Here is a 26001-nt window from a genome sequence, read left to right on the forward strand (position 1 = left end):
GGATGCCTATGTCTTTTGTGGCCAAATTTGGTGTGATTTGGTCCAGTGGTTTTGTTGTTTACTCCATGGGAAAAACGCACATTATTAAAATTTGGACTTGGTTTTTCTAGGGTTTTTTGATTGAAAGACATAGATGGGATGCCTATGTCTTTTGTGGCCAAATTTGGTGTGATTTGGTCCAGTGGTTTTGTTGTTTACTCAGTCCTACAAACGTACATTACTAGCTATGCCCGGCCACGCGTTGCTGTGGCAAAGTGGTGGTGGAATTGGTTAAAAATTGTTGTGTAATTTTTATTTGACGTTATTTGCATTTTTTTATTAATTTTATTGTAAGTTATATTTTTATTTATTATATTTTATTATTTTCTTTTATTATTTTTAGTTATTTTCTGTTATTATAGTATTTTATTGTATCAATTTTTTAGTGTTTTTTATTGATTTTTTATTGGGTTGCTAGGAGACCAAGTTGGAGGAGCTTAGCCTTCTAACTGGCAGCAATTGGATAAAAGCAATTATTCCTCTCTCTCTAATTAGGACTTTATTTTTCTTTTCTTTTTGTTGTATCAACCTAGAGGCATGGATGATGGGTTGTGTTGTCAAATTTCGAGGTTGGGGGGCCTGTAGTTTTGTTGTTTTGTGGGTCGCCGTGATGCCACCACTCTTTTATATATATAGATATAGATATATTTATTTTTATTTATTTATTTGCGACATTTATATACCGCCCTTCTCACCCCGAAGGGGACTCAGGGCGGTTTACAAGTATATATACATACAATATATTATATTATACAATTATATCGCAATATTATTAGTAATATTGCATGTAATATAAATATACAATTATAATAGTGTGTGTGTATGAGTTTGATCTTTGGGGTTGTTGGAAGCATTTCCAAGCTTCATAACGGTCCAAATGAGAGTGGAAAAGCAGGATACCTATAATAATAATAATAATAATTTTAATAATAATAATAATAATAATCTTATTATTATTATCATCGGTATTATTTTGAAGAGGAAAAGCAGGATACCTTCTATTATTATTACCATTATTATTACTATTATCATCGGTATTATTTTGAAGATGAAAAGCAGGATACCTATTATATAATAATAATAATAATAATAATAATAATAATAACTTCATCTTTATACCCCGCCCCATCTCCCCGAAGGGACTCGGGGCGGCTTACATGGGGCCTAGCCCGATAAAACAATCAAATATCAATAACACGGCAATAAAACAATTATACCAATAAAAACATCAATATCAGTAAAAACAATTGTTAAAATCGACATGAAGCATACAATATTAAAACAGGAGACTAATTCATAGAACCCAGTACAGAATGTGCCGAAATGGGGAAGGTAATTTCACAGTTGAAATGGACAGTATTATTATTATTATCATTATTATTATTATTATTATGATCGGTATTACTTTGAAGCGGAAAAGCAGGATACCTTCTATTATTATCATTATTATTATTATCATCGGCATTGTTTTGAAGAAGAAAAGCAGGATACCTTCTATTATTATTATCATTATTATTATTATTATTATCATTGGTATTATTTTGAAGAGGAAAAGCAGGATACCTTCTATTATTATTATTATTATTATTATTATCATTGGTATTACTTTGAAGAGGAAAAGCAGGATACCTTCTATTATTATTATTATTATTATTATTATCATCGGTATTATTTTGAAGAGGAAAAGCAGGATACCTTCTATTATTATTATTATTATTATTATTATTGGTATTATTTTGAAGAGGAAAAGCAGGATACCTTCTATTATTATTATCATTATTATTATTATCATCGTTATTATTTTGAAGAGGAAAAGCAGGATGCCTTCTATTATTATTATCATTATTATTATCATTGGTATTATTTTGAAGAGGAAAAGCAGGCTACCTATTATTATTATTATTATTATTATTATTTAAATATACAGTAATAGTAATATCCCGCTTACCATGAGCACAAATCTGCTTATGTACAGTACAATATAAAAACCTAAAAACATTAAAATTAGAAGTTGTCATGAACAGGATTCAAAACCAACAGTGTTGCAACCTGGATGAACCTGCTAATGTCTATGAGGCTGGATGGCCCTCTGTCAGGACGGGTTTGATGATGTCCTTTATGGCAGAAGGGGGTGAACTGGATGGCCTATGAGGCTGGATGGGCATCTGTTGGGATGGTTTTGATGGTGTCCTTCTCCTCTAGGGAACCGCGCGACTTCGGCCGGCAGTTCGGGAGACGCCCTCGGAAAAGCCTTGGCTTCGGTAAGCTTTTGGGAGGCAAAGCTATATATATATATATATATATATATACTGCAAGAAGCTTCGTTAACGTTAAGAGCATTTGCCCTCCCGTTAATGACATTTCCCACGTTTTTTGTGTTTTTTTAGATCTACTCCCCGGATCACTCCAGCAATAACTTCTCATCCAACCCATCCACACCGGTGGGCTCCCCTCAGGGAATCACAGGTAAGGCTTCATAATAATAATAATAATAGATTGAATTTGATTGAAGTCAAAAATCAGAAACTCCTCAAAGCACAGCAGACAAAACACCAGTACAAGAAACCCGCACTACAAACTAGAGCAGAATCAGTACAAGAAAACCGCACTACAAACTAGTGCAGAATCAGTACAAGAAAACCGCACTACAAACTAGAGCAGAATCAGTACAAGAAAACCGCACTACAAACTAGTGCAGAATCAGTACAAGAAAACCGCACTACAAACTAGAGCTGACAGCTGGCCCAACAAAACATGGCATGGAAAGTTCCTTGACAAAATTGAAGGAAAAGCTGATAAGGAGAAGACCTGGCTCTGGCTCACGAATGAGACCCTGAAGAAGGAGACAGAAGGCCTGATCCTTGCAGCCCAGGAGCAAGACATCAGGACAAAGGCCATTCAGGCCAAGATCGAAAAATCAGCTCATGACCCAGAATGCAGACTCTGCAAGGAAGCTGAAAAAAACATGGATCATATCCTCAGCTGCTGTAAGAAAATCGCACAGACAGACTACAAACAGAGGCACAACTATGTAGCCCAAGTGATTCATTGGAACGTATGCCTCAAGTCCCACCTCCCAGCAGCAAAGAACTGGTGGGATCACAAACCTGCAAAAGTATTGGAAAATGAGCACGCAAAGATACCGTGGGACTTCCGAATCCAGACAGACAAAGTTCTGGAACACAACACACCAGACATCACAGTTGTGGAAAAGAAAAAGGTTTGGATCATTGATGTTGCCACCCCAGGTGACAGTCGCATTGACGAAAAACAACAGGAAAAACTCAGCCGCTATCAGGACCTCAAGCTTGAACTTCAAAGACTCTGGCAGAAACCAGTGCAGGTGGTCCCGGTGGTGATGGGCACACTGGGTGCCGTGCCAAAAGATCTCAGCCGGCATTTGGAAACAATAGACATTGACAAAATTACGATCTGCCAACTGCAAAAGGCCACCCGACTGGGATCTGCGCGCATCATCCCAAAATACATCACACAGTCCTAGACACTTGGGAAGTGTTCAACTTGTGGTTTTGTGATACGAAATCCAGCATATCTATCTTGTTTGCTGTGTCATAAAATAATAATAATACTCTGACCAATACTTACGGTCATGCCAAGCCTTTATTTAGGTTCCTAGTATATTGGAGCAGAGCTGAGTGGCGCAATGGGTAAAGCACCTCAGCCATGAGAACGGGTGTTGCGGGTTCACTGTTAAAGCACTGAGCTGCTGAATTTGCAGACCGAAAGGTCCCAGGTTCAAATCCTAGGAGCGGAATGAGCACCCACTGTTAGCCCCAGCTTCTGCCAAGCTAGCAGTTCGAAAACATGCCAATGTGAGTAGATCAATAGGTACTGCTCCAGCGGGAAAGTAACAGCGCTCCATGCAGTCATGCCAGTCACATGACCTTGGAGGTGTCTACGGACAACGCCGGCTCTTCGGCTTAGAAATGGAGATGAGCACCAACCCCCAGAGTCGGTCATGGCTGGACTTAACGTCAGAGGAAACCTTTTCCTTTACTTAGTATACAGGAAGAGCTGGGATTTGTGAGATGTTGGCACCATCTAGTGTTGAGTGGAGGGGTTGCACTTAGAACAGTTATTTCCTTACACTTCCTCTCGTTCTAGGATTCCTCTTTAGCGTGAGGTGTGTTTCCACTGGATTTGAACCCAAACCTCCCACTTTCTCTCCTTTCCCAGGTTCTTCGCAGTGGCCCCGGGCGGCTGGGCAGGGTGCTTTGTCCCCGAGTTACGAAGGGACCCTCCACACATTGGTAAGTCCCTCTCGTTGTTTCTCCGTTGGTTGTTTCCAGAATACCATACATAGACGACTTCATCTTAATTGTCTGTCCGCCCTGGAGATGGTAGCGGGGTATAAATAAAGTATTAATATTATTATTATCTCTTATGGCCTGGAAGGAATGGGTTGGACTGGATGGCCTTTGGGGGTCCTTCCACCCCTAGAATTCTTTGACCCAGAGGTCAAAGAGGTCATTCTCTCTCCCTCTTTCTGTGGCAGCAAAACAAGATGGAGGACCACCTGGACGAGGCCATCCACGTGCTGCGGAGCCACGCCGTGGGCCAAGGGAACAACCGCGAGATCCACGACTTGCTGGCCTCCGCCTCGGCGCACAGCACTTCGGTCGGGAGCCTCGGCCAGTCCTTCCCTTCGGCCTCCGTTCTGCCCCTCGCCGGCCGGCACTCGAACCTGGTACGGCGGGGTGGGAAGGGTCAGACCTCACCATGTTGGGAAGGATCGAATGGTGTCTTCCTGCTTAGCAACACGGCCCTTGGGACCTCTTCCAATTCTATGATCTTATAGCCTTATTTCTACATATGTATGAGGCTGGGTGGCCATCTGTCAAGAGGGATCGAATGGTGTCTTCCTGCACGGCCCTTGGGGTCTTCTAATTCTATGATCCCATAGCCCTATTTCTACCTGAAGCTCCAATGTCTATGAGACAAACATGCATCCACCTCCACGGAGGTATAAAGCAGACTTGATACATAATGGAGTCTTGTGCCTGAAATGCTGAGTACAATCAGATATGTATAAAGAGGGACAGACAGACTGGAAAATCAACATGCACATATACATTAACAAATAAATAGTGAAAGTGTTGTCGAAGGCTTTCATGGCCGGGATCACAGGGTTGTTGTATGTGCTCCGGGCTCTATGGCTATGTTCCAGAAGCATTCTCTCCTGACATTTCGCCCACATCTAAGGCAGGCATCCTCAGAGGTGGTGAGGTGATAGTGAAAGGCTTGGGAAGTTGCTCTTTCCAACAGAGCTGCCTTTTCTCGTTGCAGGTCGGAGGCGGCCACCCGGACGATGCCCTCCCGAACAACCCCAGCCTCCTCCACAACCACGTTGCGCTCCCTGCCCAGGCGGGTTCGCTCCCGGACCTCAGTCGAGGCCAGTCTTCAGACGCCTTCAGCAGTAAGCTATCAATACATAGAATATTGATAATAATATTGTAATGAAATACAGTATTAATAATAATGATAATAATAATAATAATAATAATAATAATAATAATACACTATAATAATAGTATATTATATATTACATGTAATACTAATAATGCAATATAATGGTATAGTACAATATAGTAACATAATGCTTAATATTGTGCTATGCTAATATAGTGTATATACATATAATATTGATAATATTATAATGTAATACAATAATAATAATACAGTATTATAATTGTATATTATATATTACATGCAATATTACTAACAGTATTTCAGTATAGTGGTACAGTACAATATAGTAATATATAGTGCTTATATTGTGCTATGCTAATAATATAATATATTGTATGTACATATAACTTGTTAATAATATTGCAATATAGTTATAGTACAATATAGTAATATATAATGCTTCTATTGTGCTATGCTAATACTATATATTTTGTACATATAACTTGTTAATAATATTGCAATATAGTTATAGTACAATATAGTAATATATAATGCTTCTATTGTGCTATGCTAATACTATATATTTTGTACATATAACTTGTTAATATTGCAATATAGTTATAGTACAATATAGTAATATATAATGCTTCTATTGTGCTATGCTAATACTATATATTTTGTACATATAACTTGTTAATAATATTGCAATATAGTTATAGTACAATATAGTAATATATAATGCTTCTATTGTGCTATGCTAATACTATATATTTTGTACATATAACTTATTAATAATATTGCAATATAGTTATAGTACAATATAGTAATATATAATGCTTCTATTGTGCTATGCTAATACTATATATTTTGTACATATAACTTGTTAATATTGCAATATAGTTATAGTACAATATAGTAATATATAATGCTTCTATTGTGCTATGCTAATACTATATATTTTGTACATATAACTTGTTAATAATATTGCAATATAGTTATAGTACAATATAGTAATATATAATGCTTCTATTGTGCTATGCTAATACTATATATTTTGTACATATAACTTGTTAATAATATTGCAATATAGTTATAGTACAATATAGTAATATATAATGCTTCTATTGTGCTATGCTAATACTATATATTTTGTACATATAACTTGTTAATAATATTGCAATATAGTTATAGTACAATATAGTAATATATAATGCTTCTATTGTGCTATGCTAATACTATATATTTTGTACATATAACTTGTTAATAATATTGCAATATAGTTATAGTACAATATAGTAATATATAATGCTTCTATTGTGCTATGCTAATACTATATATTTTGTACATATAACTTATTAATAATATTGCAATATAGTTATAGTACAATATAGTAATATATAATGCTTCTATTGTGCTATGCTAATACTATATATTTTGTACATATAACTTGTTAATAATATTGCAATATAGTTATAGTACAATATAGTAATATATAATGCTTCTATTGTGCTATGCTAATACTATATATTTTGTACATATAACTTGTTAATAATATTGCAATATAGTTATAGTACAATATAGTAATATATAATGCTTCTATTGTGCTATGCTAATACTATATATTTTGTACATATAACTTGTTAATAATATTGCAATATAGTTATAGTACAATATAGTAATATATAATGCTTCTATTGTGCTATGCTAATACTATATATTTTGTACATATAACTTGTTAATAATATTGCAATATAGTTATAGTACAATATAGTAATATATAATGCTTCTATTGTGCTATGCTAATACTATATATTTTGTACATATAACTTATTAATAATATTGCAATATAGTTATAGTACAATATAGTAATATATAATGCTTCTATTGTGCTATGCTAATACTATATATTTTGTACATATAACTTGTTAATAATATTGTAATATAGTTATAGTACAATATAGTAATATATAATGCTTCTATTGTGCTATGCTAATCTATATATATAAAATGATAAAGTTGTTTGCGCAGTGACTATAACAACAAAACTAAACATCCCAGAAATACGAAATTTGGCAACACAATGCAAAAGGCTTGCCTCCAGGTTACAACAACACAACCACACCACAAAACCACAATCCAGACCCACAAAACTCACAACAACGCATCATGCGATAACAACACAACTAAACGCCCCAGAAATACAAAACTTGGCAACACAATGCAAAAGCCTTGCCTCCCAGTTGTAACAACACAACCACACCACAAAACCACACAGGACCCACAAAACTCACAATAACGCATCGTGACAATAACAACACAACTAAACGCCCCGTAAATACGAAACTTGGCAACACAACACAAAAGCCTTCCCTCCAGGTTGTAACAACACAACCACACCACAAAACCACAATCCGGACCCACAAAACTCACAACAACGCATTGTGACTATAACAACACAACTAAACGCCCCAGAAATACGAAACTTGGCACACAACTAAACACCCCAGAAATACAAAACTTGACAACACAACACAAAAGCCTTTTCTCCTGGTTGTAACAACACAACTACACCACAAAACCACAATCCGAACCCACAAAACTCACAACAACGCATCGTGACTATAACACAACAAAACGCCCCAGAAATACAAAATTTGACAACACAACGCAAAAGCCTTGCCTCCCAGTTGTAAGAACACAACCACACCACAAAACCACAATCCGGACCCACAAAACTCACAACAACGCATCATGACTATAACAACACAACTAAACGCCCCAGAAATACGAAACTTGGCAACACAACACAAAAGCATTCCCTCCCGATTGTAACAACACAACCACACCACAAAACCACAATCCGGACCCACAAAACTCACAACAATGCATCGTGACTATAACAACACAACTAAACGCCCCAGAAATACAAAACTTGGCACACAACTAAACGACCCAGAAATACAAAACTTCGCAACACAACACAAAAGCCTTGCCTCTCAGTTGTAACAACACAACCACACCACAAAACCACAATCCAGACCCACAAAACTCACAACAACGCATTGTGACTATAACAAATACAACATTTGACAACACAACTCATCCACCTCCCCAATCCCTACATTCACACTTGGCCTCCAAAAAAACAATTACAATAATAACAATGACAACAACAACAACAATAAGAATCAACACCATCACAGGCAAGAAACAGCCAGTCACTGAGGCTGAGAGGCCAGTCAGTGCTACACTGGGCCTCCAAAAAACAATACAGTAGCATCTAACATCCAACCTTCATAATCACTACAACAACAATAATAATAAACACCTACACAGGCAAAACAAAAAAAAGACTATTGTACCACAATAAAAATATAAACCGCACTCAGCAGAATCAGACATTACAATTAACAACAAACCAAAGACAACAGGGATCTCAAGCAATTATCAATCAACACAAAAATTGAAGAAGGTAACAGACTTCAAATACTACGACTAATGTGAGTATAAAGAAGGGTGGAGGTCACAGCATCAATACAACCTAATGTAGACTGAACAACACCACCACACTCAGACACAGCAACGCGTGGCCGGGCACAGCTAGTACTATATATTTTGTACATATAACTTGTTAATAATATTGCAGTATAGTCATATAGTACAATATATAATGCTTATATTGTGCTATGCTAATAATATATATTTATGTACATATAGCTTGTTAATAATATTGCAGTATAGTGGTATAGTTATTTACAATATCTATATATATAAAAGAGTGATGGCATCACGGCGACCCACAAAACAACAAAACTACAGGCCCTCCAACCTCAAAATTTGACAACACAACCCATCATCCACGCCTCTAGGTTGATATAACAAAAAGAAAAGAAAAATAAAGTCCTAATTAGAGATAGAGGAATAATTGCTTTTATCCAATTGCTGCCAGTTAGAAGGCTAAGCTCCTCCAACTTGGTCTCCTAGCAACCCAATAAAAAATAATAAAAAACACTAAAAATTAATACAATAAAATACTATAATAACAGAAAATAACTAAAAATAATACAAGAAAATAATAAAATTTAATAAATAAAAATATAACTTACAATAAAATTAATTAAAAATGTAAATAACGTCAAATAAAAATTACACAACAATTTTTAACCAATACCACCACCACTTTGCCACAGCAACGCGTGGCCGGGCACAGCTAGTAGTAATATATAATGCTTATATTGTGCTATGTTAATAATCTAATATATTGTATGTACATATAACTTGTTAATAATATTGCAGTATAGTGATATAGTACAATATATAAGGCTTATATTGTGCTATGCTAATAATCTAATATATTGTATGTACATATAACTTAATAATATTGCAGTATAGTGATATAGTACAATATATAAGGCTTATATTGTGCTATGCTAATAATAATATTGTATGTACATATAACTTAATAATATTGCAGTATAGTGATATAGTACAATATATAAGGCTTATATTGTGCTATTCTAATAATAATATTGTATGTACATATAACTTAATAATATTGCAGGATAGTGATATAGTACAATATATAAGGCTTATATTGTGTTATGCTAATAATATAATATATTGTATGTACATATAACTTAATAATATTGCAGTATAGTGATATAGTACAATATATAAGGCTTATATTGTGCTATGTTAATAATATAATATATTGTATGTACATATAACTTGTTAATAATATTGCAGTATAGTGATATAGTACAATATATAAGGCTTATATTGTGCTATGCTAATAATCTAATATATTGTATGTACATATAACTTGTTAATTATATTGCAGTATAGTGATATAGTACAATATATAAGGCTTATATTGTGCTATGCTAATAATCTAATATATTGTATGTACATATAACTTGTTAAATATATTGCAGTATAGTTATAGTACAATATAGAAATTTATAATGCTTCTATTGTACTATGCTAATAATATATATTGTATGTACATATAACTTAATAATATTGCAGTATAGTGATATAGTACAATATATAATGCTTGTATTGTGCTATGCTAATAATATAATTAATAATAATAATGTGTTCAACCTGTGATTTTGTGATACGAAATCCAGTATATCTATCTTGTTTGCTGTGTCATACAATGTCATTGTGTCAATAATAATAATAATAAATCATTATATCCCGTTTTTCTTCCTCATGGGACCCAAAGCGGCATACAACATGTAAACAACTATCCAAATACATTGATAATAGTGTAAAACATCATAAAATAAACAATAATATACACTCATATTCTTGTGGCAAGACAAGACTTGCGTCCCATCTCCAAGATATGGATATGGACCAAGCCCTGTCAGAGTTTGGACTAAAACCCGGAGCGGATCCCCCCCCCCCTCCCTGGGTAGTAACTCGTGCTTCCGTTTGTAGGTCTGACGGCCGGTCTGGGCCGGGCCAGCGTCTCGTCGGGCACCAGCGAGATCAAGCGGGAAGACAAGGAGGACGACGAGAACACGTCAGTGGCCGACAACTCAGAGGAGGAGAAGAAGGAGCTGAAGGGCTCGCGCAACCGAACCAGGTGCTCAGTGAACAGGTCTCCGCCCTTTCTCTCTCTCTAGCATAGGGCAGCCCCCCGGGTCCGAACTGTAGACACTGGTAGGGTTGCAGGGGGCGGGGCAACCTATATACTCAAAGATAAGCCGGACCCGAATATTTCCCCCCTGCAATATTTGCAAGCCCTATATATCTATGTTCATATATATCTAGACATGTCTATATATATATTTGTGGGTGCATTTCCCCCCTGTAATATTTGCAAGCCCTATATATCTATGTTCATATAGATCTAGACATGTCTATATATATATATTTGTGGGTGCATTTCCCCCCCTGTAATATTTGCAAGCCCTATATATCTATGTTCATATAGATCTAGACATGTCTATATATATATATGTGGGTGCATTTTTCCCCTGTAATATTTGCAAGCCCTATATATCTATGTTCATATAGATCTAGACATGTCTATATATATATATATATATGTGAGTGCATTTTCCCCCTGCAATATTTGCAAGCCCTGTATATCTATGTTCGTATAGATCTAGACATGTCTAGATATATATTTGTGGGTGCATTTTCCCCTGTAATATTTGCAAGCCCTATATATCTTTGTTCATATATATCTAGTGCTATTAAGTGCTTGATGAGGGCGACAGCCTTGTGCAGAATGTAGTTGAGTCCCAACAGGGATATTAGTCAGTGTTTTTGGGTAGAGATTAGTCAGAAAAATAAAGTACCGTATATACTCGAGTATAAGCCGACCCGAATATAAGCCGAGGCACCTAATTTTATCACAAAAAAACTGGGATAACTTATTGACTCGAGTATAAGCTGAGGTTGGGAAATGCAGCCGTGACTAGTAAATAAAAATAAAAATAGGTACCAATAAAATTACATGAATTGAGACATCCGTAGGTTAAACGTTTTTACATATTTACCGTATTTCAAAGAAAAACAGTAAACTAGCTCTGTACGTGTAAAAGGAGGGTAAAAAAAAACAATACGGTATCAACAATAACATAGTAATACTACTCCTACTAATAATAATAATAAAAATTCATTTGTATCCCATCCTGTCTGTCTCCGCATGGATTCTCAAGCCGGCTTCCATAATAATAATAATAATAATAATAATAATAATAATACTTCATTTGTATCCCACCCTATCTGTCTCCGCATGGATTCTCAAGCCGGCTTCCATTATTATTATTATTATTATTATTATTATTATTATTATTATTATTATAGTAAAACTTCATTTGTATCCCACCCTTTCTGTCTCTGCATGGGTTCTCAGGCCAGCTTCCATAATAATAATAATAATAATAATAATAATAATAATAATAATAATAATAATTATTATTATTATTATTATTATAGCAAAACTTCATTTGTATCCCACCCTATCTGTCTCCGCATGGGTTCTCAGGTCGGCTTCCATATTAATAATACTAATAATAAAACTTCATTTGTATCCCACCCTATCTGTCTCCACATGGGTTCTCAGGTCGGCTTCCATATTAATAATAATAATAATAAAACTTCATTTGTATCCCACCCTATCTGTCTCCGCATGGGTTCTCAGGTCAGCTTCCATAAATAATAATAATTATAATAATTATAGTAAAATTTCATTTGTATCCCACCCTTTCTGTCTCCGCATGGGTTCTCAGGTCGGCTTCCATATTAATAATAATAACAACAATAATAATAATAATAATAATTATAGTAAAACTTCATTTGTATCCCACCCTGTCTGTCTCCACAATGGATTCTCAGGCCGACTTCCATAATAATAATAATAATAATAATAATAATAATAATAATAATATTACTTCATTTGTATCCCACCCTAGGCTGGCTTCCAACATAGTAACAGGCAAACATTCAATACCTATATAAACAATGCAAAGCTAGATATAGATCTATAATTATATGTACTAATTTCACATAAGCATTTCCTTCTGCAATATTTGCAAGTCCTATATATCTATATAGAGAGGTGTATAGATAGATATATAGGACTTGCAAATACAGTAGAGTCTCACTAATCCAAGCCTCGCTTATCCAAGCCTCTGGATAATCCAAGCCATTTTTGTAGTCAATGTTTTCAATACATCGTGATATTTTGGTGCTAAATTCGTAAATACAGTAATTACTACATAGCATTACTGTGTATTTAATTACTTTTTCTGTCAAATTTGTTGTATAACATGAAGTTTTGGTGCTTAATTTGTAAAATCATAACCTAATTTGATGTTTAATAGGCTTTTCCTTAATCCCTCCTTATTATCCAAGATATTCACTTATCCAAGCTTCTGCCGGCCCGTTTAGCTTGGATAAGTGAGACTACTGTATTTGCAAGTCCTATATAATAATAATAACAACTATTTTTATACCCCGCCTCTATCTCCCCAAAGGGGACTCAGGGCAGCTTACATGGGGCCAAGCCTGAATAAAAACAATCTATATATATAAAAGAGTGATGGCATCACGGCGACCCACAAAACAACAAAACTACATGCCCCCCAACCTCAAAATTTGACAACACAACCCATCATCCACGCCTCTAGGTTGATACAACAAAAAGAAAAGAAAAATAAAGTCCTAATTAGAGGGAGAGGAATGATTGCTTTTCTCCAATTGCTGCCAGTTAGAAGGCTAAGCTCCACCCACTTGCTCTCCTAGCAACCCAATAAAAAATACTAAAAATAATTAAAAACACTAAAAAATTAATATAATAAAATACTATAATAACAGAAAATAACTAAAAATAATACAAGAAAATAATAAAATATAATAAATAAAAAGATAACTTACAATAAAATTAATTAAAAAAATGCAAATAAAGTCAAATAAAAATTACACAACAATTTTTAACCAATACCACCACCACTTGGCCACAGCAACGCGTGGCCGGGCACAGCTAGTAGCAATATAAAACACAACAATAACATATATATCTATCTAGACATCTCTCTATATGTGTGTGTGCATTTCCCCTCCAAATTTGACTGGAAAAGAAAACACACTGTTAAGGGAGATAAGAGGAGAGAGAAATGTGTCATAAATGGCAAGAAAGGGTTGAAAAACGTGGCTTGCTTTTGAGCATATTCAGTAATAATAATAATAATAAGTCCTTGATGAGGGCGACAGCCTTGTACGGGATGTATTTTGAGTCCCAACAGGGATATTAGTCAGTGTTTTGGGGTAAAGATTAGTCAATGTTTTGGGGTAAAGATGAGTAAGGGTATGTTGTTTCCATCTTTTGTTGAAAAATTGTTCTGTGTTATGTGGTTTTAATGCCCCCCTCCTCCCGCATGTTAATGTTTTGATACAAGAAATAATTGTGACGGGTGTTGCGGTGCCGAGGTGTGGAAAATGAGAACACTGTCCCCCCCGTACCCCCCCCCCCCGCCACCCCCTACCCGCCCACCTCCCTCTCCTCCTTGTCTCATTCTTGTGTTTCAACCGCTCAGTCAAGACGAGGATGAGGACGATGACCTCCTTCCCCCAGAGCAAAAAGCCGAGCGGGAGAAAGAGAGGCGGGTGGCCAATAACGCCCGCGAGCGCCTGCGCGTCCGCGACATCAACGAGGCCTTTAAGGAGCTCGGGCGCATGTGCCAGCTGCACCTTAACAGCGAAAAACCGCAGACCAAACTGCTAATCCTACACCAGGCCGTCTCGGTCATTCTCAATCTGGAACAACAAGTCCGAGGTTAGTGGAGGACGTCCGACGGGGTGAGGTTTTTTTCGGAACGGCATGGGGGCTGTCTGTCTTGTCCTTCCAACCAAATCCTTTGCCGCCAGTGCCGGGCACCGCCGTGCCGTCCGGCCCCGGCGCGTCTCCGTGCTTGCTGTTGCTTCCTCGGGTTCTCGCATCCTGTTTTGTTTGGTTTGTTTTGTCGTACTTCTCGCGTCGTTCGTTCGTCCGGGGCGGGAGGGTCAGGTCTGCATCCCTCGCCCTCTTGTGCTGCGTCTGGACTGAGAAACTGTGGGAGAAGCGTTAGCCCTGTCTGCATGCCGGCCTCGTTCCTTTGCGGTTCCCTTTCGTCCCGCTCGCCTTCCTCCTCCCTAGCCCCGTCCTTGGATGTTCATTACTCTATGGGTGCAACGTCCTTGCAGACAACCAATTCTCTCACACCAGAAGTGACTTGCAGTTTCTCAAGTTACTCCTGACATGGAAAAAAAAAACCTACACTGCCGAACGAGTGCAGTTTGACACCACTTTTACGGCAATGAAATCCTGGGAGTTGCTGCATTACAAGGCCTTCTCTGCTAAGGAGTGCCTCATCAAACTACAACTCCTAGTATCCCAAAGCCATTCGAGTGGTATCAAACTACATTAATTCCGTCATGTCGATGCAACCCTCAGGTAAGCAATATGTGCTTCTCTTAGACCAGGAAATTATTATTATTATTATTAGGATGCAGTGTTAACCCCCTCACAGAGTTTCTGGACACCTCAATGTTGGCTTCTGCTCCAATGACTTTATCTTAAGTCAGCTCCTGGTGGCGTAGTAGGTTAAAGCGTTGTGACTTGAAGGTTGGGTTGCTGACCTGAAAGCTGCCACCCGGGGAGAGCGCGGATGAGCTCCCTCTATTAGCTCCAGCTTCACGCGGGGACATGAGAGAAGCTCACTCCAGAAGTGACTCACTCCAGAAGTGACTCAAGTTGCTCCTGACACGAAAAAATATTATTATTATTATTAGGATGCAGTGTTATCCCCCTCACAGAGTTTATCTTAAGTCAGCCCCTGGTGGTGTAGTGGGTTATCTTCAGGTAAGCAATATGTGCTTCTCTTAGACCAGGAAATTATTATTATTATTAGGATGCAGTGTTAACCCCCTCACAGAGTTTCTGGACACCTCATTGTTGGCCTCTTCTCCAATGACATTATCTTAAATCAGCCCCTGGTGGCATAGTGGGTTAAAGCCTCATGACTTGAAGGTTGGATTGCTGACCTAAAGGCTGCCAGGTTCGAATCCAACCTGGGGAGAGTGCAGATGAGCTCCCTCTATTAGCTCCAGCTCCATGCGGGGACATGAGAGAAGCCTCCCCTGGGCAACGTCCTTGCAGACGGCCAATTCTCTCACTCCAGAAGCGACTCAAGTTGCTCCTGACACGAAAAAAAAAATATTATTATTATTATTATTAGGATGCAGTGTTATCCTCCTCACAGAGTTTCTGGACACCTCATTTTTGGCCTTTTCTCCAGTGACTCCATTTGTCAGCCCCCGGTGGCGTAGTGGGTTAAAACCTTGTGACTTGAGGGTTGGGTTGCTTCTCACTCCAGAAGCGACTCAAGTTGCTCCTGACACGAAAAAAAAAAAACTATTATTATTATTAGGATGCAGTGTTATCCCCTCACAGAGTTTCTGGACACCTCATTGTTGGCCTCTTCTCCAATGACATCATCTTAAGTCAGCCCCCAGTGGCGTAGTGGGTTAAAGCCTTGTGACTTGAAGGTTGGGTTGCTGACCTGAAGGCTGCCAGGTTCGAATCCAACCTGGGGATAGTGCGGATGAGCTCCCTCTATTAGCTCCAGCTCCATGCGGGGACATGAGAGAAGCCTCCCACAAGGATGATTAAAAACATCAAAACATCTGGGCGTCCCCTGGTCAACGTCCTTGCAGACGTCCAATTCTCTCACTCCAGAAGCGACTCAAGTTGCTCCTGACACGGAAAAAAAATATTATTATTGGGATGCAGTGTTATCCCCCTCACAGAGTTTCTGGACACCTCATTGTTGGCCTCTGCTCCAATGACTTCATCTTAAGTCAGCCCATGGTGGCGTAGTGGGTTAAAGCGGGATAAAGTTAAAGTGGGATAACAAAAAAATATATATTATTTATTTCTATCCCACTTTTCTCCCGTGGGTGGGATTCAAAGCGGCGTACAACATATAAAATTCATACAAATACATCCAACCGCAATACGTAATCAGATTAAAACATATCCTAATATTAAAAAACCCAATTAACATATCAAATAAAACAATTTTAAAAACTTGAAACAGTTGCTTTTATTACACTATAATAATAATAACAATATTATTATTTTATTATGACACAGCAAACAAGGTAGATATGCTGGATTTCGTATCACAAAATCACATGTCGAACACTTCCCAAGCGTCTATAATAATAATAAAAATTATTATTATTATTATTATTATTATTATTATTATACACTATATAACAGTATATAATAGTATAATACATTTTTGTTCCTAGTTTATAAATGTCATTTCCTAATTGGTTCTATCATTAAAAAAACATGGAAAAGGTTTATTAAACTGCAAAAACACTGATTTTGCGGGACATCCTGCAACACATCTCTCCTCAAGTCTCAACCAATTCAACCACACACACAAAAAAAATCAAGTTTCTGGAATACAACAACTACTTTCGAAGTAAGTACCACACAGTTAAACAGGAAATAACACTTTCAAACCAGGAACAGAACATTTTTAAAATTTTGTTATATATTCTTAGAAAATTCCCCTTTTGAGGGAATGGCCTCACAACCTCTGAGGATGCCCGCCATAGGTGTGGGCTAAACGTCAGGAGATAGTGCTTCTGGAACGTGGCCAGACAGCCCGGAAAACTCCCAGCAACCCAGTGATTCTGGCCTTGAAAGCCTTCGACAAGATAGTTTTTCGGCGACCCTGAAGGGACCTTTCAGCTCCCACCGCAGTGCCCACTGGAAAGGGGGGCGTGGCTTAGAGGGGTGGGCATGACTCCTGCTCAAGAGGGCGGGGCTGAGCCTCTCCCCTAGTCCAAGATGCAACGCTGCAAGGGGAGGCCACCAATGGGCAGTCAGGACTGGGATGGTGGAGTTACGAGCTCTGAGACAGGGCTGAGCTTCTATCCCTGTCCTGTGGCTTGCTAGGACACAGGAGGCGGGGCTAGAGGAGGGGGCGGGGCCTCTTCCCAAGTGCCTGATGGGGAGGTATACAGAGGCTCAGCCCTGTCTTGCTCTCTTGGAAAAGGGCCCCGCCCCTACCCCCGCCCTTTAATCCTAAAAGGCATCTCAGGAGAGATATAGAGGCTCAGCCCTGTCTCAGGCTCTTGGAAGGAAGTCCCGCCCCCCTTCCCTAGCTCCGCCCTCTGTGTCCCAACAAGTGCCTCAGTAGAGGTGTAGAGGCTCACCCTGTCTCGTGCTCTTGGGAAAAGGCCCCACCCCCACCCCTAGCCCCGCCCTTTAGTCCTAAAAGGCCTCTCAGGAGAAGTATAGAGGCTCAGCCCTGTCTCATGCTCTTGGGAAGAGGCCCCACCCCAGCCCCGACCTTTAGTCCTAAAAGGCCTCTCAGGAGAGATATAGAGGCTCAGCCCTGTCTCATGCTCTTGGGAAGAGGCCCCACCCCCACCCCCACCCCAGCCCCGACCTTTAGTCCTAAAAGGCCTCTCAGGAGAAGTATAGAGGCTCAGCCCTGTCTCAGGCTCTTGGGAAGAGGCCCCACCCCCACCCCAGCCCCGACCTTTAGTCCTAAAAGGCCTCTCAGGAGAGATATAGAGGCTCAGCCCTGTCTCAGGCTCTTGGAAGGAGGCCTCACCTTGTTCCATAGCTCCGCCCTCTGTGTCCCAACAAGCGCCTCAGGAGAGATGTAGAGGCTCAGCCCTGTCTCAGTTCTTGGGAAGAAGCCACGCCCACGCTAGCTCCGCCCCCTGTGTGTCCTAACAGGCGCCCTAGATGCTCAGCCCTATCTCTGTCACTTTGGTCCACTTTGGGAATCACTGCTTTAGGGCAACGGGAGCTGGATTCGAGTCCCTCACCCCCGCGCCTTTCTTCACGCTTGGCTTCTGCATGCGGGCATTTAACCCCCCCCCCCCCGTCCCGGCAGGTTTAACTCTTTCCCTCCTTGCTTTTTTTCTTGCCACCGCCGTTGTTTTTGTATGATTCTTTTGTGCGAAGTATCTCAGGCCTGTTCTTTGCTCTGCCGTGATGCCGCGACGCTGGGATCCGTCCTCGCTCTCGGGTCTAACCCGCCTCCCCTTTCTTTCAGCCTGTCGTAACATGTATGGACTTTATTTTTGATTGATTTGCCTTGGTGTCTTCTCCTCCATCTTTTCTCTCCATTCCCCTCGTTTTCCTGCTTTCCTACAGACAGACCCCGGCCGTGACCTCGCGGTGGTTCCCTCCCTCTACCTTGTACTTGCTGCTTGCTCAGAGAGAGACCAAACCACAACAGCATCACATAGGCACACACAACATACATGTGTATATCTACAAATGTGTCAGTCATGGAGGCATGATCATCATTGAAAACTCCGTCTTGGACTTTCTAGCTACTTCCCCTATTTCAGAAAGAAATTGTAATAATAGTTTGAGGTTGCCTTTATTATTATTATTATTATTATTATTGTTATTATGACACAGCAAACAAGATAGATATGCTGGATTTCATATCACAAAATCACAAGTCGAACACTTCCCAAGTGTCTAGAACTGTGTGATGTATTTTCGGATGATGCACACAGATCCCAGCAGGGTGGCCTTTATTATTTATTTATTATTATTTATAATAATAATAATAATAATTAATAATAATAAGAATAATAATAAGAATAATAAAAATTGAAGCACAACAAGATGAGTCCACAGCAGATACTCTGATGGATGTTGTATTGGATCCCACGTCGGACACTTCCCAAGTGTCTAGGACTGTTGTTTATTATTATTGTCGTTGTTGTTATTTGAAGGCTGTGTGTTATTATTATTATTATTATTATTATTATTATTATTAGAAACACAACAAGATGAGTTCACAGCAGACACTGCTGGCTGTTGTATTGGATCACACGTCGGACACTTCCCAAGTGTCTAGGACTGTTGTTTATTATTATTGTTGTTGTTGTTATTTGAAGGCTGTGTGATATTATTATTATTATTATTATTATTATTAGAAACACAACAAGATGAGTTCACAGCAGACACTGCTGGCTGTTATATTGGATCACACGTCGGACACTTCCCAAGTGTCTAGGACTGTGTGTTGTTGTTGTTGTTGTTATTATTATTATTATTATTATTATTATTACTATTATTATTTGAAACACAACAAGATGAGTCCACAGCAGACACTCTCCTGGCTGTTGTATTGGATCACACGTCAGATATTATTATTATTATTATTATTATTATTATTATTATTATTACTATTATTATTTGAAACACAACAAGATGAGTCCACAGCAGACACTCTCCTGGCTGTTGTATTGGATCACACGTCAGATATTATTATTATTATTATTATTATTATTATTATTATTACTATTATTATTTGAAACACAACAAGATGAGTCCATAGCAGACACTCTCCTGGCTGTTGTGTTGGATCACACCTCAGATATTATTATTATTATTATTATTATTATTATTATTATTACTACTATTATTATTTGAAACACAACAAGATGAGTCCACAGCAGACACTCTCCTGGCTGTTGTGTTGGATCACATGTCAGATATTATTATTATTATTATTATTATTATTATTATTATTATTATTATTATTATTACTATTATTATTTGAAACACAAGATGAGTCCACAGCAGACACTCTCCTGGCTGTTGTATTGGGTCACACGTCGGACACTTCCCAAGTGTCTAGGACTGTGATGTATGATGATGATGATGATGATTATTATTATTATTATTATTTATTTGAAACACAACAAGATGAGTCCACAGCAGACACTCTGCTGGGTGTTGTATTGGATCCCAGGTCGGACACTTCCCAAGTGTCTAGGACTGTGTGATGTATCGGAAAATATTATTATTATTATTATTATTATTATTATTGTTGTTGTTGTTGTTGTTGTTGTTGTTAGATGCCTTACTCTCCTGGTCCACTATTTTGGAGACTTCCGGAATGTTTTCCCTTTCCTCCCGCTCCCTTTGCATCCATATTGGATCCCCCAGCTGTGTCCATACTTAATGGTCCGGTTTCTGTGCAGTGTTGTGTGCTCCTACCGTCAAATCGAGGGGGAATGTGTTTAGAAAGTTAATGTGGCAACAACAGTTGCGGCCGTCTTAAGAGATCAGAAGCTTCTTGAGTATAGCAGTAGAGTGAGTGTATGTATTTATTGTGTCAGAAGCCAATTGAGAATGCAGCTATCATGTATAGAAAAACCGAGGTGTGTTGAAGGCTAAGGCACAAAAACTATTTAGAGAAGGGACGGGACTAGTAATGGATGGAGAGTTAGGGAGACTATGTTGAAAACCACCCTGAGTCTCTTCCGGTGAGGTAGAGCGGTATATAAATAAAGTTTTTGTTGTTGTTGTTGTTGGAGGGATAGCAGGCTTCACGGCACAAGTCTAGGGGAATGGGGTGGGAATAGCTGATAGTTAGGTTGTTGACTTTTGGGAACTTCTAGCCATAGAGGAGGTGAGATATCTGCCGGCTTTGTTGACAACAACGTTTGGGGCATAGGCTAGATCCAGTTGACATTCTGTGTCTGAGATACGTTGTTTGATGAGTGCTTTGGCTCGATCGTGCTCCATACTGAGTAGCAAGCCTGGGTAGTAACCCAGTTACGAGATTTTCGTTGCTAGAAGTGGGCTAGAAGTCATCCTTCATGGTTAGTAGGGCACGGTCAAGAGCACAGGATATTCTGGGCCAGTAGTTGAGTATGACCACCTACACCCTGGTAACCACTTTCACGAAGCAACTCTCACCCCACTTGGCTCCTCCCATCGGTAGGAGGGGCTAAACAAACTATAGTGTTGAATCCGGACTGGAACTTCCCGGTTCCCAGTCTGTCAACGAGGAAGGATCACAAACCACGTTTTTTGTTTTATGGAAATTGTAGGATTACAGCAGTGGTTCCCAAACTTATTTGGCCTGCCGCCCCCTTTCCAGAAAAAAATATGACTCAGCACCCTCTTGAAATGGGGGCGTGGCTTAGAGGGGTGGGCGTGGCTCCTGCTAAAGAGGGCAGGGCTGAGCCTCTCTCCTAGTCCAAGATGCAGGGCTGGGAGGGGGAGGTGGGCGGGGCCACAAATGGGCGGCCAGGACTGGGATGGGTGGAGTTACGAGCACTGAGACAGGGCTGAGTGTCCTGCTCACTTCAAAGGATCAGTCTGAACGCAGATCAGAGATGGCTGCTCTCAAATCCAATCTTTATTGAAGAACACATGACTTTGGAAAAGTCAGGAATGACCCAATGTTTACATACAACTATTTTTATAACTTTTGATGCTACGTAACACCACACGTAAATATCATCATCAAGTCCCACCCCCAATATCACATTACTACCATTTTCACACACTAAACCAATTATAATTGTTTATACTTTCGGCCCCAAGTTCCCAGGCATATTCTATCTTCTTCTGCCAGGTGCTCCTGGGATTGTTTATGTTATGACTCCCAGTTACAGGGCTGAATTACCAAAGCCCTGTAACTGGGTTCCATGACAGCTGAGCATCTATCCCTGTCCTGCGGTGCCTGCCAGGACACAGGGCGGGGCTAGAGGAGGGGGTCGGGCCTCTATACCCTGCCCCCATGTTCTAACAAGCGCCTCAGGGGAGGTATACAGAGGTTCTTGGGAAGAGGCCCCGCCCCTAGCCCTGCCCTTTAATCCTAAAAGGCCTCTCAGGAGAGATATAGAGGCTCAGCCCTGTCTCAGACTCTTGGAAGGAGGCCCCGCCTCGTTCCCTAGCTCCGCCCTCTGTGTCCCAACAAGCACCTCAGGAGAAGTATAGAGGCTCAGCCCTGTCTCAGACTCTTGGAAGGAGGCCCCGCCCCCTTCCCTAGCTCCGCCCTCTGTGTCTCAACAAGCGCCTCAGGAGAGGTATAGATTCTCAGTCCTGTCTCGGGCTCTTGGGAAGAAGCCACACCCACTCCTCTAGCTCCACCCCCTGTGTGTCTAACAGGTGTCTCAGGTGCTCAGCCCTGTCTTTGGCACTTGGGAAGAGGCCCCGCCCCTCCTCTGGCCCCGCCCCCGTGTCCTAATAGATGCCATCACCGTCCCCCTGGATCACTGGGTTACAGGATACTCGGCCTTCTCTGCCGACGAGTCCAAACTGCAACTCCCAGGATCCCGTAGTATTGAGCCATGGTGGTTGAATGGCGGCAGACTGTGTTCATCCATTCAGTCTCTAAGACAGAGGTCCCCAAACTATGATTCTATGAAACTAAGGTCCGCAGGCCGGATCCGGCCCAACAAGGGCGTTTACATGACCCCCGCTCTAAACTGTATAGACAGTGCAGCGTAATGAATCTGGGACTGTGGCTCTGAACCCACAGGGTGCCTTGAGCCGAGTCCCACTTTCTCAGCCTCAGAAGAAGACAAAGTCCAATCCCCTTGGAATCAATCTTGACAAGTAAACTCTGGGAGGGTTGCCTTAGGGCAGTGATTCCCAAAGTGGGTGCTACCACCCCCTGGTGGGCATTGCAGCAATCCAGGGGGGCGGTGATGGCACCTATTAGGACATGGGGGCGGGGCCAGGGGAGGGGAGGGGCTTCTTCCAAGAGCCCGAGACAGAGCTGAGAATCTATACCTCTCCTGAGGCGCTTGTTCGGACACAGAGGGCGGAGCTAGGGAAGGGAGCTTGAGACAGGGCTGAGCCTCTATACCTCTGCTGAGAGGCCTTTTAGGACTGAAGGGCGGGGCTGGGGGTGGGGCCTCTTCCCAAGAGTGTGAGACAGGGCTGAGCCTCTGAGGCGCTTGTTAGAACACGGGGGCGGGGTATAGAGGTTCAGCCTCGTCAGACACTTGGGGGCGGGGTATAGAGGTTCAGCCCTGTCAGGCACCGCAGGACAGGGATAGAAGCTCAGCCCTGACTCAGTGCTCGAAACTCCGTCCACCCCAATACTGGCCATTTGTGGCCCCGCCCACCTCCCCCTCGCAGCCCTACATCTTGGACTAGGGGAGAGGCTCAGCCCCGTCCTCTTGAGCAGGAGCCACACCCACCCCTCTAAGCCACGCCCCCTGAGTAATTTTTTTTTTCTGGAAAGGGGTTGGTAGGCCAAATAAGTTTGGGAACCACTGCATCTCTAATGACTTGAAGATATACAACAACAAACTGTACAGTCTGAGGGACCCCGAACTGGCTTAAAATGTTTGTGTACCCCTGTTGTAAGGCTTCGAGGAAAGCGACAAATATAATAGCCCAAGCATTGGATTAGACTAGGGTTCAGCTCAGCCATGGAGAACCTCGTAAGCTTAAGAGGAGGACAAGGGTAAACACTTATACCTTGAGCCACTCCTGTCATGGGTCTGCCTTCTGGGCCCATAACCCGTCCCGCCGCCCTCAGGGCTTCACTGTTTCGTCCCGCGGCCCCCCCGACATTTCTCCTCCACACCTCGGCGCCGACCCCACTGCCCGTCCCCCCAGTTCACCCCTGACTAACCCTCCCTGTTGTGGTGCTGTGTGAACCCCAGCAGTACGGATGAGGCGCTGTCTCTGGAAGACAAAGACCTGAGGGACCGGGAGAGGCGGATGGCCAATAATGCCAGGGAGAGGGTTCGCGTGCGGGACATAAACGAGGCCTTTAAAGAGCTGGGACGCATGTGCCAGATGCACTTAAAAACAGACAAAGCACAAACCAAGCTCATCATCCTCCAGCAAGCCGTCCAAGTCATTCTGGGCTTGGAACAGCAAGTACGAGGTACGGCACCCGGAGGGAGGCGAGTGGGTGGGTGGGTCAGGGTCCTCGCGCCTTGCTCCTTCCACCCTTGAGGTCACGTGTCTGTGGGCATGCTTCCTGCTCCGTGTGCTCGCCTTTGCATGTGTGTTTCTGCCTGTCCCTGTCATCCGTTCCGCTCGGTTCTCTTCTATGTTGTTTGTTGCCCCGTTGGTTGGACTCAAATTGCGAGGAGATTCCACTTAAACATTCAGAAGAACCAGAGAGCGGTAGACTCTCCGTCAACAGTAATTGGAATGGTCCTTGAGGTGCTTGCCAACCTTATGGTTCTGAACACGGACTCTCCACCTTTGGGAGTCTTCAAACTAATATATGCGACAGAGGCTTAGAAGTCGGAGGAACAATAACAAGTTTATTCAGGCACAGAGCTTAGTGGTTACAATGTTGTTTCTCACTTAGAGGCACTTTTATTAACAGTTACAATACTAGAATGAGGTGAGTCAAACTCCCTAAAGTGTCATTTCTTTTACTTAAAGTAGCTAGAACTTCTTCCTCTGCTACTTTTAAACCGCAGTCACCCTGTGATATACGATCACAAACTTTCTGTTTCTTACCAGGACACAGACTACATTAAATAAGTCACTAAACTTATTTTAAACCCGACTCAAAATGAACAATTGAGTCTCCTTGGTCCCCTCAACCTAGGATCAATCTTCCCTGTGCCTCATCAGAGCACAGACTGAATCCCTTTTTTAAACTCTGCACTTTTTCAACAAAACGGCAGTTGGCTCCGCCTACTTCTCCATGGCAACCAGCCTCTGAGTGCTGAGATGCAATAACTGTAATACCTACCCTTTTAAAACACAAACACACCATTAAACATAACATCTGTAAACCAAAAATTCATACTTCATTACACTTTCCATCATGATTCTGGACGCGGACCCTCCACCTTTGAGGGTCTTCAAACTGAAGTTGGGTGGGCATCGTTCAGATTCTACCTAAACGTTTGGAAGAACTTCTTCGCCTCAGAGGGTGGTGGACATGCCATTTTTGGAAGTCCTCCAATAGTGATTGAATAGCCCTTGAGATGCTTTCCAACCTTATGATTCTGGACACGGACCCTCCAGCTATGAGGTTCTTCAAATTGAAGTTGGGTGGACATCGTTCATTTTCTAACTAAACGTTGAGAAGAACCTTGTGGTCTCAGAGTGGTAGACTCTCCATCTTTGGAGATCCTTCAACAGTGATTGGATGGTCCTTGATGTCAGATTGTGCCATATGTAATGAAGTGAAGAAAGAGCCTGTAAAGTTTTACAAGAGGTCTAAAATAAGTGTGGATGGCATGTTTGAG

General features: G+C 40.7%; 1 protein-coding gene across 9 annotated transcripts in view; it reads left to right on the forward strand.

The window, feature by feature from the left end:
• tcf3 (transcription factor 3) overlaps positions 1 to 26001 on the forward strand; it is a 115814-nt gene that overhangs the window by 82422 nt on the left and 7391 nt on the right. For 3 of the 9 annotated variants that reach the window (XM_062960079.1, XM_062960080.1, XM_062960078.1), the window contains exons 12-18: positions 2242 to 2300; positions 2427 to 2505; positions 4237 to 4310; positions 4556 to 4747; positions 5347 to 5476; positions 10918 to 11080; positions 14529 to 14767. In XM_062960079.1, coding sequence (XP_062816149.1) covers positions 2242 to 2300; positions 2427 to 2505; positions 4237 to 4310; positions 4556 to 4747; positions 5347 to 5476; positions 10918 to 11080; positions 14529 to 14767 — 936 coding nt within the window. Of the gene's footprint in view, positions 1 to 2241; positions 2301 to 2426; positions 2506 to 4236; positions 4311 to 4555; positions 4748 to 5346; positions 5477 to 10917; positions 11081 to 14528; positions 14768 to 24444; positions 24672 to 26001 lie in introns of all 9 variants that reach the window. The other 6 variants (XM_062960087.1, XM_062960083.1, XM_062960086.1 and 3 more) reach the window with 4 other exon arrangements.

This window comes from Anolis carolinensis, unplaced genomic scaffold (genome assembly GCF_035594765.1).
Source record: "Anolis carolinensis isolate JA03-04 unplaced genomic scaffold, rAnoCar3.1.pri scaffold_7, whole genome shotgun sequence".
Taxonomy (NCBI): domain Eukaryota; kingdom Metazoa; phylum Chordata; class Lepidosauria; order Squamata; family Dactyloidae; genus Anolis; species Anolis carolinensis.